The sequence below is a fragment of the Stegodyphus dumicola genome, chromosome 2 (genome assembly GCF_044657685.1).
Source record: "Stegodyphus dumicola isolate Sdum_Otavi_A_Nest chromosome 2, ASM4465768v1".
Lineage (NCBI taxonomy): Eukaryota > Metazoa > Arthropoda > Arachnida > Araneae > Eresidae > Stegodyphus > Stegodyphus dumicola.
The window spans coordinates 283,239,024-283,252,676 of record NC_140769.1 but is presented as its reverse complement, the minus strand read 5'-3'; the positions used below and the strand labels follow the sequence as shown (position 1 = coordinate 283,252,676).

At 31.6% G+C, this 13,653-nt stretch overlaps 1 protein-coding gene across 1 annotated transcript in view; it reads right to left on the bottom strand.

Annotated features, from left to right (window-relative positions):
* Positions 1-586: 586 nt before the first annotated feature.
* The window catches only part of LOC118181419 (uncharacterized), a 32,113-nt gene continuing 19,046 nt past the window's right edge, over positions 587-13,653 (bottom strand). Inside the window, exon 2 of the mRNA XM_035350561.2 lies at positions 587-13,118. Coding sequence (XP_035206452.1) covers positions 11,134-13,113 — 1,980 coding nt within the window. The 5' untranslated portion in view covers positions 13,114-13,118 and the 3' untranslated portion in view covers positions 587-11,133. The remainder of the gene's footprint in view (positions 13,119-13,653) is intronic.

Genomic DNA, 13,653 nt, shown 5'->3' with positions numbered 1-13,653 from the left:
AGCTGACGAGTTGTCTGAGAAAGCTCTTGTATTTTTATTCAATGTTTAAAATGTGGTTCCAGCATTTCAACCTAGAGCAGGGGTTCTCAACCAGTGGTATGCATACCACTGGTGGTACACAGGAGAAAAATAGGTGGTACGCAAAGTATTTTTAACTATTAAATTCAAAAACTAAAACCCCAACATCCTGATTAAGTTTTTACTCTAACACTCATAAATTTATGCAATCTGAGCTTTCAGTTTAAGAGTGGAGGTGGTAACAGTACTTTGTAGTGGTGGTACCAAAGGTTCTGAATTTTTGTTTAGATGGTATGTGTTAGTTAAAAGGTTGAGAACCGCTGACCTAGAGTATTTAATCCTGTTAACGTCCTTTTAGCCACATGTGCCAGTCAATTCTTTGAGAATTCTTTAATTAGATAATATTTAAATGTACATTTTCACTCCTGATCCACTTAACCTTTACTGACTAAGGTTGCCAGTATCAGAGCATTAAGTAACAGTATTACTGGATTCTATGAATAAAATACAATTTTTAAAAACAAAATTGTTGCATTGTGTTGGTAATTTTGTGACAAATCACTCCAAATTAACTTAATAACACATTTATTAGATAATTCAACCAAAAACAAAGCACAGATAATATTTAGAGCAGCAATTACACATTGTTTAAAGAATCAAATCTTGAAAATTAAAAATTTTTAACTTTTCATTTTTTTATAAAACTTTAAAAATACATGAGATTCAATTATATTTATTGAATATTAGATAAGAAAAATATGTAATCACAGAACAATTATACGGAGATGCTACTAAACTACCAGACAACAAAAATTTATTTCCAAGATCAGAGAATCCTACATTTAATTAAATTTCAAAAATAAGCAAAGAGGCAACACACACCAAGAGTTTTTCAAAGAAAATTACAGCTTTTAAATTCATTATGAGACACATTACAATTATTACCAATATGTGACAAAAAATTCACAGGAGAAGACAAGGAAATACTTTTGCATAAAAAATTCATTTAGCCATCCATTGAAAGAAATATATAGCAGATTCTCAGTTAGTTATTAAAAAATATCAACAATAGTAAAATCCACACCCATTAAAATATTTTAACAGCAGAATACACAGTACAATGGAAACTGTTAAAATACAATATATATTCAGAAAATATTCTTAGGCCATTTAATTGTTAAGTTCTTTTCAATAATCGTCAATGAGAAATGTATATACAAATACTATTAATGAATGAGCCTAGAATAGCTGGCAGATATAAAGCTTCATAAAACAACATGCAAATTTAGTATTTTTTATTTTTATTGTAAAATAGACTAGACTTAAACTAAAATCCTAAAATATGTTGTATAATATAGAAACTGGAACTGATTCATTCAGAACTATTAGCATTAGCATTTTCATGTGATATTTCTACAAATTTGCAAAAAGCTCAGGGAACATTAACTCCGAGAGACACGTCAGATACATTAATTAACCTCAACATAAAATTATCAGATTTTACACATATATCTTCATATACTTTAAATGGCTAGTATAAAACTGAAATACCTAATTTTTATTCTTATATCCCACATTAAAGGAACTGCTTTTCAGGATACATCTTTTCAATTTTACAAATTTCAACAGTCAGCTTAACACTTTTTCTTCAGCTGCTCAAATACTAATGCAAGAGAAAAATCAAATTTCCTACTTCATCACTACTGATCAATAACAATCTTTCTTTAAATTTTTTCAATTACTATCAACAAAGAATTTTTTATAAATGAGAATAATGGCTATGTATAAATGAAATATTTACTTACTTATCTTTTCAAGTGATGTCATTTGCAAAATAAACAGCAATGACAATAAATAAACATTTATTTCATAAGATAATCAATAAAGAATTTCTTTTCCCTTTCATGAAGAAATCTGATCCATTTGGATGCCTCATCATTACACAGTTTTTTCCAAATTTTTACACTCAATCATGTATCGAACAACATAGCTGCCAATCTTGAAATATGAAAAAAATGGAAGAATTCTGAAAATTCCAAGAATGTGACTTAAAAATAATTTTATAAAATGACAAATTAGATTTGGAGGGGGGGGATTGACATTTTTTATATTGCTTATATAGGTGAATCTAACATTTTTCACAAGCCAATTTGTAGGTTATGTCGATGCAGAAACATGAAAAATTTGCAATGCCTCAATGTAATTCGAACTCTGGATCTCTCACACATAAAGCATGCTTCCAGTTACACTACGAAGGCAAGCAGAAAACAGGGAGAAAATACCTTATAATGAATAATCCATAATATTAAACTAGTGATAACATGATTTTGATGTCAAATAAATTAAATTTTAGAATAACAAAGATTAAGTAATGTTCTTAGCTAATTCCCTTTGATTTTGCAATTTCTTAAAATTTAACACTGACAAAAACCTAAACAGGGAAGAAAAACTTTATAATTCTTTGCAATGGATTAAAACAGTTTACGGGGGGAATCATAAAACCTAAGCTAAATATCGAGGAAATTTTCAAGCAACAGTTACAAAGACTTAAAACATACTGTTCTGTTAACAGACCTGGATTCAGAAATGTACGTATGTTATGTATGGTTTATTAGATTATGGCAAAGCACTCGAGGGCTATCTGCCTTAAGGGAGGGATGCCTTCGTGGAGGACTTTTTAAGGGAAACCGGCTCATATACACGTTACACATGGGGAAAACCACGAAAACACCCATGGAGCCAGCCCGTTTGCGGGAATCGAACCTCAGACTGAATTACCAGTGTTCAGCGACGTTACCGCTCGGCCGCTGGTGGGCCTGTTATGTATGGAATGCATGTGTTCATGTATGTAAGTACATATGTGTATATACATATATGCATACATATTGTTAGGAATTTATAATTTGAAAGGTAATTTTAGTAGAATTATAATTTAAATTGTTGTATTTCCCGTTGCAAAGCAGTGCAAGATAAATTTTTAAGAGTTCTATGCCAGAAAAGTTAAAATAGAGGGGCATGTGCATTTAAGATTGAGCAAATGGATATCTTGGTAATTTGTATTGAAATTGAATACATGTAACTGACCACTACGTTAGCAGTAACCGTAATTCCATTCTCTGATTGCTTACAACTAATTTCGAGAAGCAAAAAATTGTTAGAAATATCTCGTGCGGGCGTCGAAAGCATCCGAGTTCAACTGCTTAGTTACTGTTGTTGCGAGTTGTTTAGTTCTGTTAGAACCAAGGCTGTGGAGTCGCTAAAAACAGGTCGACTCTTGACTCGTTTTTGTTGGACAGTTTGAATTTGAAATGAAATTAAAATGAATTGAAAAAAGTTAATGACAAGCCGAGTTATTATTTTTATTTATGGATTGTATGTAATAATAAATAGTTATTTTTTATTTTATTGACATATTAATAAATAAATATAAGGATGGATGTGATATTTGCCATTAGTGATTAAACTGATTCATTTAGCTACAAATCTCACTTGGTAAATTTAGGTAAGCAGCAATAGCAGCAAGAACTCCTAAAATCAATTCCATTCTTAGGAAGCGAGCAGGAAAAGGAGCAATTATTGATCAACCAAAGAGATAATGAAGTACATATTTGATGACAGAGTTTTTAGAATTAAAAACTTTTTTAGAAGTTGATAACCCTAATGTTTCACTAATAGAAAGACTGTGGAATGATCTTGCAGAATTGGGAACTCTTCTTTCTACACTATATATAGCCACAAAAAAGCTGCAATCGGAAGAATTGACAGGAGGCAAGAATGAAAGAATGGGATGTTTGTTCTTTCTGAAATGGAGGGTTTATTGCAGAAGGAATCATTTCTTCAATAAAGAAAAGAGAAACTACTTTGCTAGACAATAAGATCTTGCTAGGTTCAATATACGTAGATCTGAAACACCGAATTTTCTTGGATGACGAACAAATTAAAAAGGCAAAGAAAGTCACCTATGAACTTTCATTAACAATGAAATTATTCTCAGAACAATTGGAGAATTCAAGTCAGGACAGTCAAACTGCAGACATTGCAATGGTCTCTCTATCATCCTTTTCCAGTGATGAATTAGATTTTGAGAAATATTTTTTGGATAATATTGAAAAGGCTAAGGCAAAGCGAATGAAAATAAAGAAACAAGAGCCTTTAGATATAACAATGAAAAAATACAAACAAGATTTCCACACGGCCTTTGAAGAAATAGAGAAATATGATTGTGCTTGCAAGGCATCTCTTTTAGAACTTATAAAAATCTATCGTTAAAAGTAGCAGCCCTAACAGTAATAGCTCTTCCTCCTACTCAAGTTAGTGTGGAAAGACTTTTCTCGGCTCTGAAGTTTATCAAACCGGATCTATGGCCCTCCAGCAAAGAAGATCTTGCCAAAGCTATACTGTTTCTTAGAAATAACTAATGCCAGTTTTTTTATTTCATAATAAATGCTAATTAATATAAATAATTTGCTATGCCATTATTTTTTTCTGCAGTATCTATTACTTCTTTTATATTAAAAAAATAAGCTGTAACCCATGCTGCATGCATGTTTACATATATATATATAAATGAGGCAGTTGAGTCGGAGTCATTAAAATTCCAGGAGTCGGAGTCGGTCATTTTCCTCCACAGCCCTGGTAAGTACAGAGATTAGCTTCTCTTTAAATGCACTCTGTATTGCATTGTATGTAACTTTTTAGTAGTTTGAAGTATAACTACTGATTATATTGTGTGATATTGTGAACACTTGTATGAAAATCTCCGAGCAAAATTCCAGAGTTCTGGTCTATTTCTTTTGATTAGAATGAACAAAAGACTGATCAAAACTACTGATTATTACTGCATGATATTTTGAACAAGTGTACGAATATCTCTGAGGAAAATTCTAGCATTTTGTTACATTTCTTTTGATAAGAATAAAATTTAATGGATTTGCAATCAATCTATTACGAACCCATATGCATGCAACAATATATTTCTGAATTCGGTCTCGATAATAGAACAGTGCCATGTATAATGCAGTTAAGTAAAAATTCATCTTCAAAGATAATTATTTTCCAGATTTCATTTAATTTAGATTTCTGTTATTAGAACCCCAAAATGCACATAACAGTTTTTACCCAGTAAAATATCTTAACTGATGACCTCCAGGAAAAGATACACAGCAGACTGAAGTTTAACCAGAATTCAATCTCAGATCAATGCTGATTTTCTAGGCATGGATGGGGGATTGCATTTCATAGGAATCAGTTCTCTTAATAAATGATATTTCTATAAAACTATATTAATTGAAAACTAAATTTTTTATTTTAAAATGATAGTTAATGGTTTTTCTAATTTACAGGTACATAGTACATTACTTGGATCATTATCAAATATTTTGCATGTTTTCATGTCTTGTAGCAGACTGTAAGTGCAAAAACTGATGGTGACAAAGCTATTTGAGGTTTGAGAACTCATTTTTAAATTTTCCGAACTCATTTTTAAAGTCAATATAACTTTTAGTAGTTTGTCAGTAGGAAATTAAAATACTTGTTGCACTGAAATTTAAGGAAAATACATTGTTTAAGTGGAAATAATTAAATTGTTACATATAAAAATCATCAATAAATAATACCTTTAACATTACAGATTTATTTTAAGAATAATTCATGTACTGAAAATTGCCTGAATTGCCAACAGAGAAATATTTTGAAAAGCAACAACATTCACTTTATATTTTTTAACATAACTTTTTGGGATTATATTTCTCCGTTTTACACAAACATAAAGCAAGGCAAAATTTCATTTGCAAATAAAAAATATCTTCAATAATTACACTTAAACATTAGCTATTATTCATTACAAACGGACAAGTTTTCAATTTGATTTAGGATATATAGCGGTGCCTTTCTAAGATGACTACAAAATTTTAGTTTTCTTAGATGTGGTCCCACATTAGAGTACTTGAATGTTGATGATATTTAATAGCTTTAGTTGACTATGTTCTAAAAATTACCGGTCACTTTTAATGATGGTCCTCTTAGAAAGGTAGGTGTAATGAGAAGTTAAATCTCTGTACTTCTACACAAAGTTATATCAGCTGCTTAAAAACTGAATCAAAATATTACAAATCATAAAAAGTTGATATTTATAATTAATACATATTTCACAGAATATATATTTCATGTATAAATTTACATAGTAGTACATCCACAACTGCAAATAATACATTCCAAGATCTACAACACATAACATAAAAAACCACAGATAAAAGTGAATACTATGTAATGTAATAATTGTGTAATATGCACAAATGCAGTAATGTTTAACTGATAAATTATGTAGTCAGACACTAAAGTGTAACAAATTAAAAATGTAAGTGTATTACATGCTGCACTGTATACATAGACATTACAAAGCACTTCCTCTAAAGTAAAGTATTTTGATACTTTAAAACCTTTACAAAAAAAAGTGTTACATTTCCATGTACACTTCCCAACGTAGAACACAAAAAATTGTGCTTTTCATTTTTGTATTATAATATCAATATTGCCAAAGCTCTGAAACATCAGTTCAAATTTTGCATGCATAGGCTAATCTTTGGAATATGGTAACAGGTAGTTTGGCGACATTTTGGTAGGCGATAAAGGTTACTACCTAAGACTTTGGGAATAATGTGAGAAGTACTCAGTTCCGATTACGCAATGTGTGAGGGAAATGAGAGATCATGAGATATGTCATGTGACATTTATGAACAAATCACAGTTCTTTAATTGGAAAAGGGGGTAAATTTGTAAAAATATCTGCCGTACTTTATACATGGACGTCCATGACTTTATAGCATGAGCTTCATTCTATGTTCTGTGAAACAGTGTTGCTTAATATTTGGATCCCGTGGCCCTATATAAAGTAAATCCGAAATTTTTATTGTGTTTATGTGTAATCCAAAAGAATTGCTTGAATGGTGTATGAGTGTAGGATTAATTGCGGATAAGTATGAATGTCCAACATGTGGGAATGAAATGAGATTGTGTGAAAGGAAGGATATTACAGATAAGTTTGGTGAAAATGGACATTTTGTGAAACGGAGTGTAAGGATAGTGACAGTAGTTGAGTTAATGGCACATAACCAGAAAGGTTATATGCGCCAACGGAACGTAAGGAAGGGTACGGGTACGTGGTTTGCTGAAAGTCGTTTGAGTATGGGTGAAATTTTATTAATTTCTTATTAGTGGGTGAATAGACTGCCAGTTGACTACTGGATTATTGAATCTATAAGTTTATCCGCCATGCAATCAAGATTGTGAAGAAGATTAGGTAAGTTAGTATTTTTAATCATTTGAGGATATTATTTTTATGCATGCAAGGAATAAATGTAAGGAATATATAAATTAATATGGTATTATTGGGAAATTGTTATTAGCAATGAATTAGTTTAAAGTAATTAGGATTGTAAGCTAATTTTTATTAATTTAATGTATGTGCTTATTTATATTTTAAGTAGTGTTTTTTAATTTAATTATATTTTAATTTAATGATCGTGATTTTGTGAGTTATATGTTTATAGTATTTTGGAATACGTTTGAGTAGAAGTAAATGTGCATGGAAAGAATTTAAATATTTGACACTAAGTATTTGGAACCATTTTTAATGTTAGCGTTATAAATTTGCAGGTGACGTTTATAATAGATAATTTAGAGGGAAAAGTTTTGGGATATTTTATTTATTTTATACGTGCAAATGTTCATCCTTGGAAAGGGTATATACTTTTTCGCGATCAGGTAATTTCATATATGTGCTTTTTACCGAGTTTAAAAATTCACAAAATTTTCCTGCAAATTTTTCTAATTTATGAGAAAAAAGCAGTGTACATGGATAAAGTCAAGAGTGTGCGCAATGCCATTTTTGTGCAACTCTGGGATGTTTTTTTAAGTAAAAATAAGTCGACGTGTGCATGGTTACTGTGTATGTGCGATTCTGAAAAACGTGGCAAGGAATTTGCGATTCTGCACTTTTTACCAATTTTGCAGTTAATATTTATCATGATTAGGCAGTTTTGTTCCATAAAATTTCTAGCATAACTGTAATTCGGCTAGCAGATTGTTGGAAAAAGTGTTCAGTAAATAAAAAGAAAAGAAACATGTCTTTACTTCGTGAAGACAAAATGGCGCCGAAAAAAAAAAAAAAAAGTAGAAGGTTGCTGCAGTAGAGTTGGTCGCCAAATTTTCGCCAAAAAATCGCCAAGTTACCATAATCCAAAGATCAACCCATGCATATTTAACCGAAATTCAGGACTGTCGCAGGAAAACAATATTGGGTACTTTTCCGTTTCACCAACGCAAATCTTGCCAAGCAGACTTTATTGGCGACGACACACAGTATGCACATAAAAAGATGTTTGCAAGTGTTAATTCTAAGAAATTTTTATTTTGAAGGCATAAGCATTTTAATATCGTTTAAAATTTTGTAAAAAGACATTAATTTAAGAACTCACTATGCTTTCATGGTACAACATTCTGATTCGCCGTTTCATATCACGTGACCCCAAGTGATCTCATTTCACGTAAACTACACTACAAAAATCTAATTGTCTCAGTAATTATTTACAATAATTTGAAGTTAAATCTTTATTTGAAATACAAGAATTATTAATTAAGAAGAATTATTAAACGCAAGAATTATTTCAATTCGTACCAACAACTTACTCAGAAATTATGTAAAACCGCAGTGCTTTACTGCGCTAGAGCATTCTCATTAGAATGGATGAATTTAACCCTTGACTTTGCCTTTCCTATATTTTAGCCTTCGGGTGAGCGGTGTGATTGCATCCTAATTGACTTAATTACCACGAATGGCCTTAGGGCAAAAAATTGAAGTATCTGGTAAAAATTCTATGTAATTGTACACCAGTACTGAGAGAAACAATCTGATAAGAAATTACTGCGACTTACTGAAAATGAGGGGTAAAAGGTTACCAGAGAGGATATTCCGTTTGGTATCGGTTGTACCATTTTTGGCGACTTTATTGCTTGCGCCGGCAAAATGGAAAAGTACCCAATATTGTGTACTTTTGGGACAACATTTCATCTACGCAAATTACTTTCTGTGCAGTTCCAGAGGTATATCTACTTTTCACACTATGCAGCTATAAAAAAAAGTTAGACCTATAAAATAATTATGAAATAATTAGAATACTGATTTGGACTATAGCAGTTCATTACATAATGACCTTTTCCCTTGGCTATGGTTCTTAACCCCAATAACCAATTACCATATTTCCAAAAAAATTTTGGGCTGTGACTAATAAGACTAGTGAAGTTAAAATACAGGGACACGAATGTAACTGCTGCATGCAATATTTTGATACATAACACGGTATTTGTTTTAAAATATGCACAAACAAAATATTTGTTTTCTACCAATAATAACAATTAAATTTGCATAATTAAAACTAAAATAGCATTTAGCATTATGAAAGGATTACATCTTTTGGAAATTTACAGCATATATATGCAACAACTTTTCTTAACAGACAGTAAGTATTTAAATAACCGAACACTGACTATCATGCCTATGACTTTTTCATACATGCAGAAAATCTGCCAATCTATAATTCACACAGCCTTATAAATACAAACAGTGAAATCTGCTGTTAATAAGATAGCAAAAATACAAAATAAAAAACTGCTTCCAAGTCAAAGTCAGTCTTGACAACAAACGATAGCCACATCTATTTTTTATTGAAAATGAATAAAATACCGGTCAATTTTTTTTAATTTAATGAGCGTGTCCAAGAAAGATTGATAATTTTTTCCTTACATAAAAGAAATAAAATTTCATAAAGGTAACACAAATTTAAATTAAGACCATTAACAAATCACTGAATGCTTCAAATACAAGAAAATTCTGATCATAAAAGTTTGGCATTGATTGGAAAACAAAAAGAAAATTTTAAATTTTTATAACAGCTGTAGAAGTAATGGCTGTAAGTAACATGAAAAGAAAACACACCTCTAAAACTCCTAAGTTTTAAAATAAACTACTACAATATATAGAGTGGGAGGGTGTTGGATAATTTTTCATACTGTCATCTTTATTTCCTTTTAACATGGCTCATTTTCACTAAAAATATCAAAAAGGAATCAACTGCCTTTTGTGCCTTTCTTCATTTTCTAAAAATTTATTTTGACCCCTCCTTTAAAACCTATTAAAATCCACACAACCTTTGATTTCACTCCAATTGATTTGTGATTTACAGTAATAGAATTATGACTTAAATATATGCAAGATAAATTATTTTAATACAGTTACCCAAGTCACATTCTTAAATTTTATTTTAAATGAATTTCATTATAAACCTTACTATTTATCAATATTTTTAAAAATTCACATAGAATTAAAAAAAAAAAATTAATTTACCTATCACATCACCCCATAAAAAGTTGAGCTTGAATTAATTTTATATTTTTAAAATTGCAGTAAATACTCATTTTCTGCAGACATTAAAGAGAAAGGTAATTAAGGTTCTCAAGTAATAATGTATGCTTTTTATTCTTTTGTTGCTAGGTATTTTTAGCAAACAGTAAACACTAAAAAGATGCCTAGTGCAATGGTCCCAAGAACAGAATTTGGAACATAAGCAAAATCTGTCCAATATTGCACATATACCACTGCACATATTTTTAGTTTTAAAACCACATATATATGGAAGTGCTGCTGTTGCAAAGCAGCCTTAATAATAGCACCTCTTTTAAAACTCATGCTATCATTAAACTAAGTCATAAAACGAAGTCTCAGACATATGCTTTCTGTCAATACACAGATTACAATATCCTAAATGGAAAATTTATGTCTTAAATGCTAAGAATCAAGAATAGCAAAGTTTTATTAAACTTTACGTAGAAAATTCAAGTAAGATTTTTCAAAAATTAAGTAATTATTATGTGCGTATCAATCAGTATGATTACTAAAAGAATTAATAGCACATTAAATGTTTAAGGTGTTTGGAAGTATGTGAGAATGATAAAACGGGGACATTTGTAACATAGCAACTTGAACAAGAAATGATTAACTTATAGCTATGGATTTATGAATTATTGAGCTATAATAAACAGTATGTACAGTTTGGTCTGAAGTTAATAATGCCCTTTACTTATAACATGTGAATTAAAATCATACTTATCTTTACAACTTTTGCCACACAAATTACACTTCCAAGGGCTTGCCTCCGAGTGCAAACTGCGATGCAAAAAATACAAAGTTTGATCTGGAAAAATTATACCACAATAAGGGCATGTAAGTGTGCAACTCTCTATATCACGTATTACAATGGTACTTTTACGTCCAAAATAATTAGACTCGGCACGAGATTCAGATGCACAAGCACCGCTATCATTGTGCAATGTAGATGAAGCATGACGAAGAATTCTGGGAGCATGAATTTCAGTTGGAATTAATGAATTAGTGGATGTAGCACGATTATAAAATACTTTACGTTCTTCACCGTCTGAATGATCATTTTGAATATTCCTGTCACCATCACTTTCAGAAAATCTAGGTCTCTTTTCTGCTTGATTATGACGATGTGATACGCAGGTATGTCTAGAATATTCCCTACAACGCTGGCTACCGCTATCTTCACACTGTCGCAACCTGTAACAAGTATGAGCAATTCTTGGCTGAAGTACACTCTGCGAATCTAGGCAATTTCTATTTGATGGCGAACTATGATTCTCTGAACCAGTGTCCTCACCTGATGAATGTTTATGAGATTTCCGTCGACATGGTATTTCCGATGAACCAGAAGCTTCAGCTGAAACACAAGTAGTTTCTACAACATCTGTAGTAGAAAGATCCATTGTACTTGTTGGCTGAACATTACTGTTTTGGCTATCATCAACTGAAAGTTCAGGTGGTTCTGGTTTAACACACACCCTATCTCGAGACTGAAAGTCAACACGCTGTACCTCAGGTCTACAACATGGCCTGTCTTGGCACGTAGTTGGACTAACTACAGTTGTAGAACCAGCTAAGGAACTTACGCAAGTATGCCTCTTTTCTTCCTCCTGCATGGGCATTACCATATTTTGTTCAATGTTGTGATGAATCAAACCACGGGGTCCTGAAACGGGAGTAGGCATTCGTATCACTTTTGATGATGTACGACTTAAGTCAGAAGGCCCAGGAACAACCACACTGTTATCACTAGCTGTCGCTGGAAATGGAGGATAAGTAGCAGCCATAAAAGAAAAATTCTGAGACACAGTAGCAAGATCTATGGCACCATTTTCAGTCTGGCTTGCATGAGCTTGTGAACTTCCAATAAGTTCATGAGATCGATCAGATTCAACATCAGAGGCCTCCAAGGTCTGCTTTAGATGACACATAGCAAAATGCACCTTAGCACCACTGGGAGAAGAGGCTTTAAAATCACACAAACGGCAAGTTTTATCAAGAACAATATTAGCATGTTCGCTAGAAAGATGCGATTTCAAGTGAGGACGAAAACTAAAACTTCGACTGCAGAAAGGACAACGATATGGCCGCTGTTTAGAATGCTTCGACAAATGTTCTGTGAACTGATCTTTACGCAAGAAACGCTTTGAGCAAGTTTGACATTCAAATGGCCGAACTCCCAAATGAAGCAGTCGATGACGTCTCATATTGGCATAAGTTGCAAATCGCATATTGCAAACATCGCACACAACAGTTCCTCCATCAACATGCGTATCTTCATGTTTCAGGTACAATTCGACATCAGTACATGTGAAATTACAGCCTGGATACTTACAGCTAAAAGAAGATTCATTTTCCTGGCTTATCATATCTGAAGAAAGCATAGCATGGCGCTGAATCATAACTTCTTCGGCATCTAGGAAGCCCTCGTTAATATCTCGATTTACTGGTCTTTCTTCCGTATCCATACCTTCATCAACAGAATTACCATGCCTGTTGTCTATTGCCACTTCATTTAAAACAGGAGAAATAACATTTTCAGTTTCTACTTGCTGCCTTTCTGGAGATGCTGAGTGAGCTCTATCATCATCATGTTCTGTTTGATCAGGGGGAATAGCATCCGGTTTTGAATTTTCATTGGATGGAAGAGATTCATCCATACTTTCTATAATAAGACAAAGGAAATAATTAAACATACAGAAATTTGTGTTCTGTGCCAGAAAATCAAAATGCATACAGACACTGTCTAACTTTAATAAAACATTTAAATTCATGCTAAAATATCTCAAAACACACATTTAAATTTAGAAATGTGCACGTAAAGGTTTACAGTTAAAAAACAACAAGTTTTTCTCTAGAACACAGTATGCATTTCTGTTATGCATACAGAAGACATTTATATTTAATATTTATCCCAATATACATAATTTCTGTTCATTTTGCCAACAATACTAAATATCAAATCAAAAAAACTAATAAATACCAACATTTAAAGAACAAAAACTATAGAGAATAATTTAAATATCAAAGTAAATATACACCAAAAGTAACTACTACTATACATATAAATAAATAAGATAGGAATAGTATATCTTGAAAATATTTTGCCCGATATCATGAAGACTGGATATAAAGAAAAATAAACTATGCAAACTAGAATGCAGCTTAGAATATACATAAAATTTTCAGTATTTTTCAGT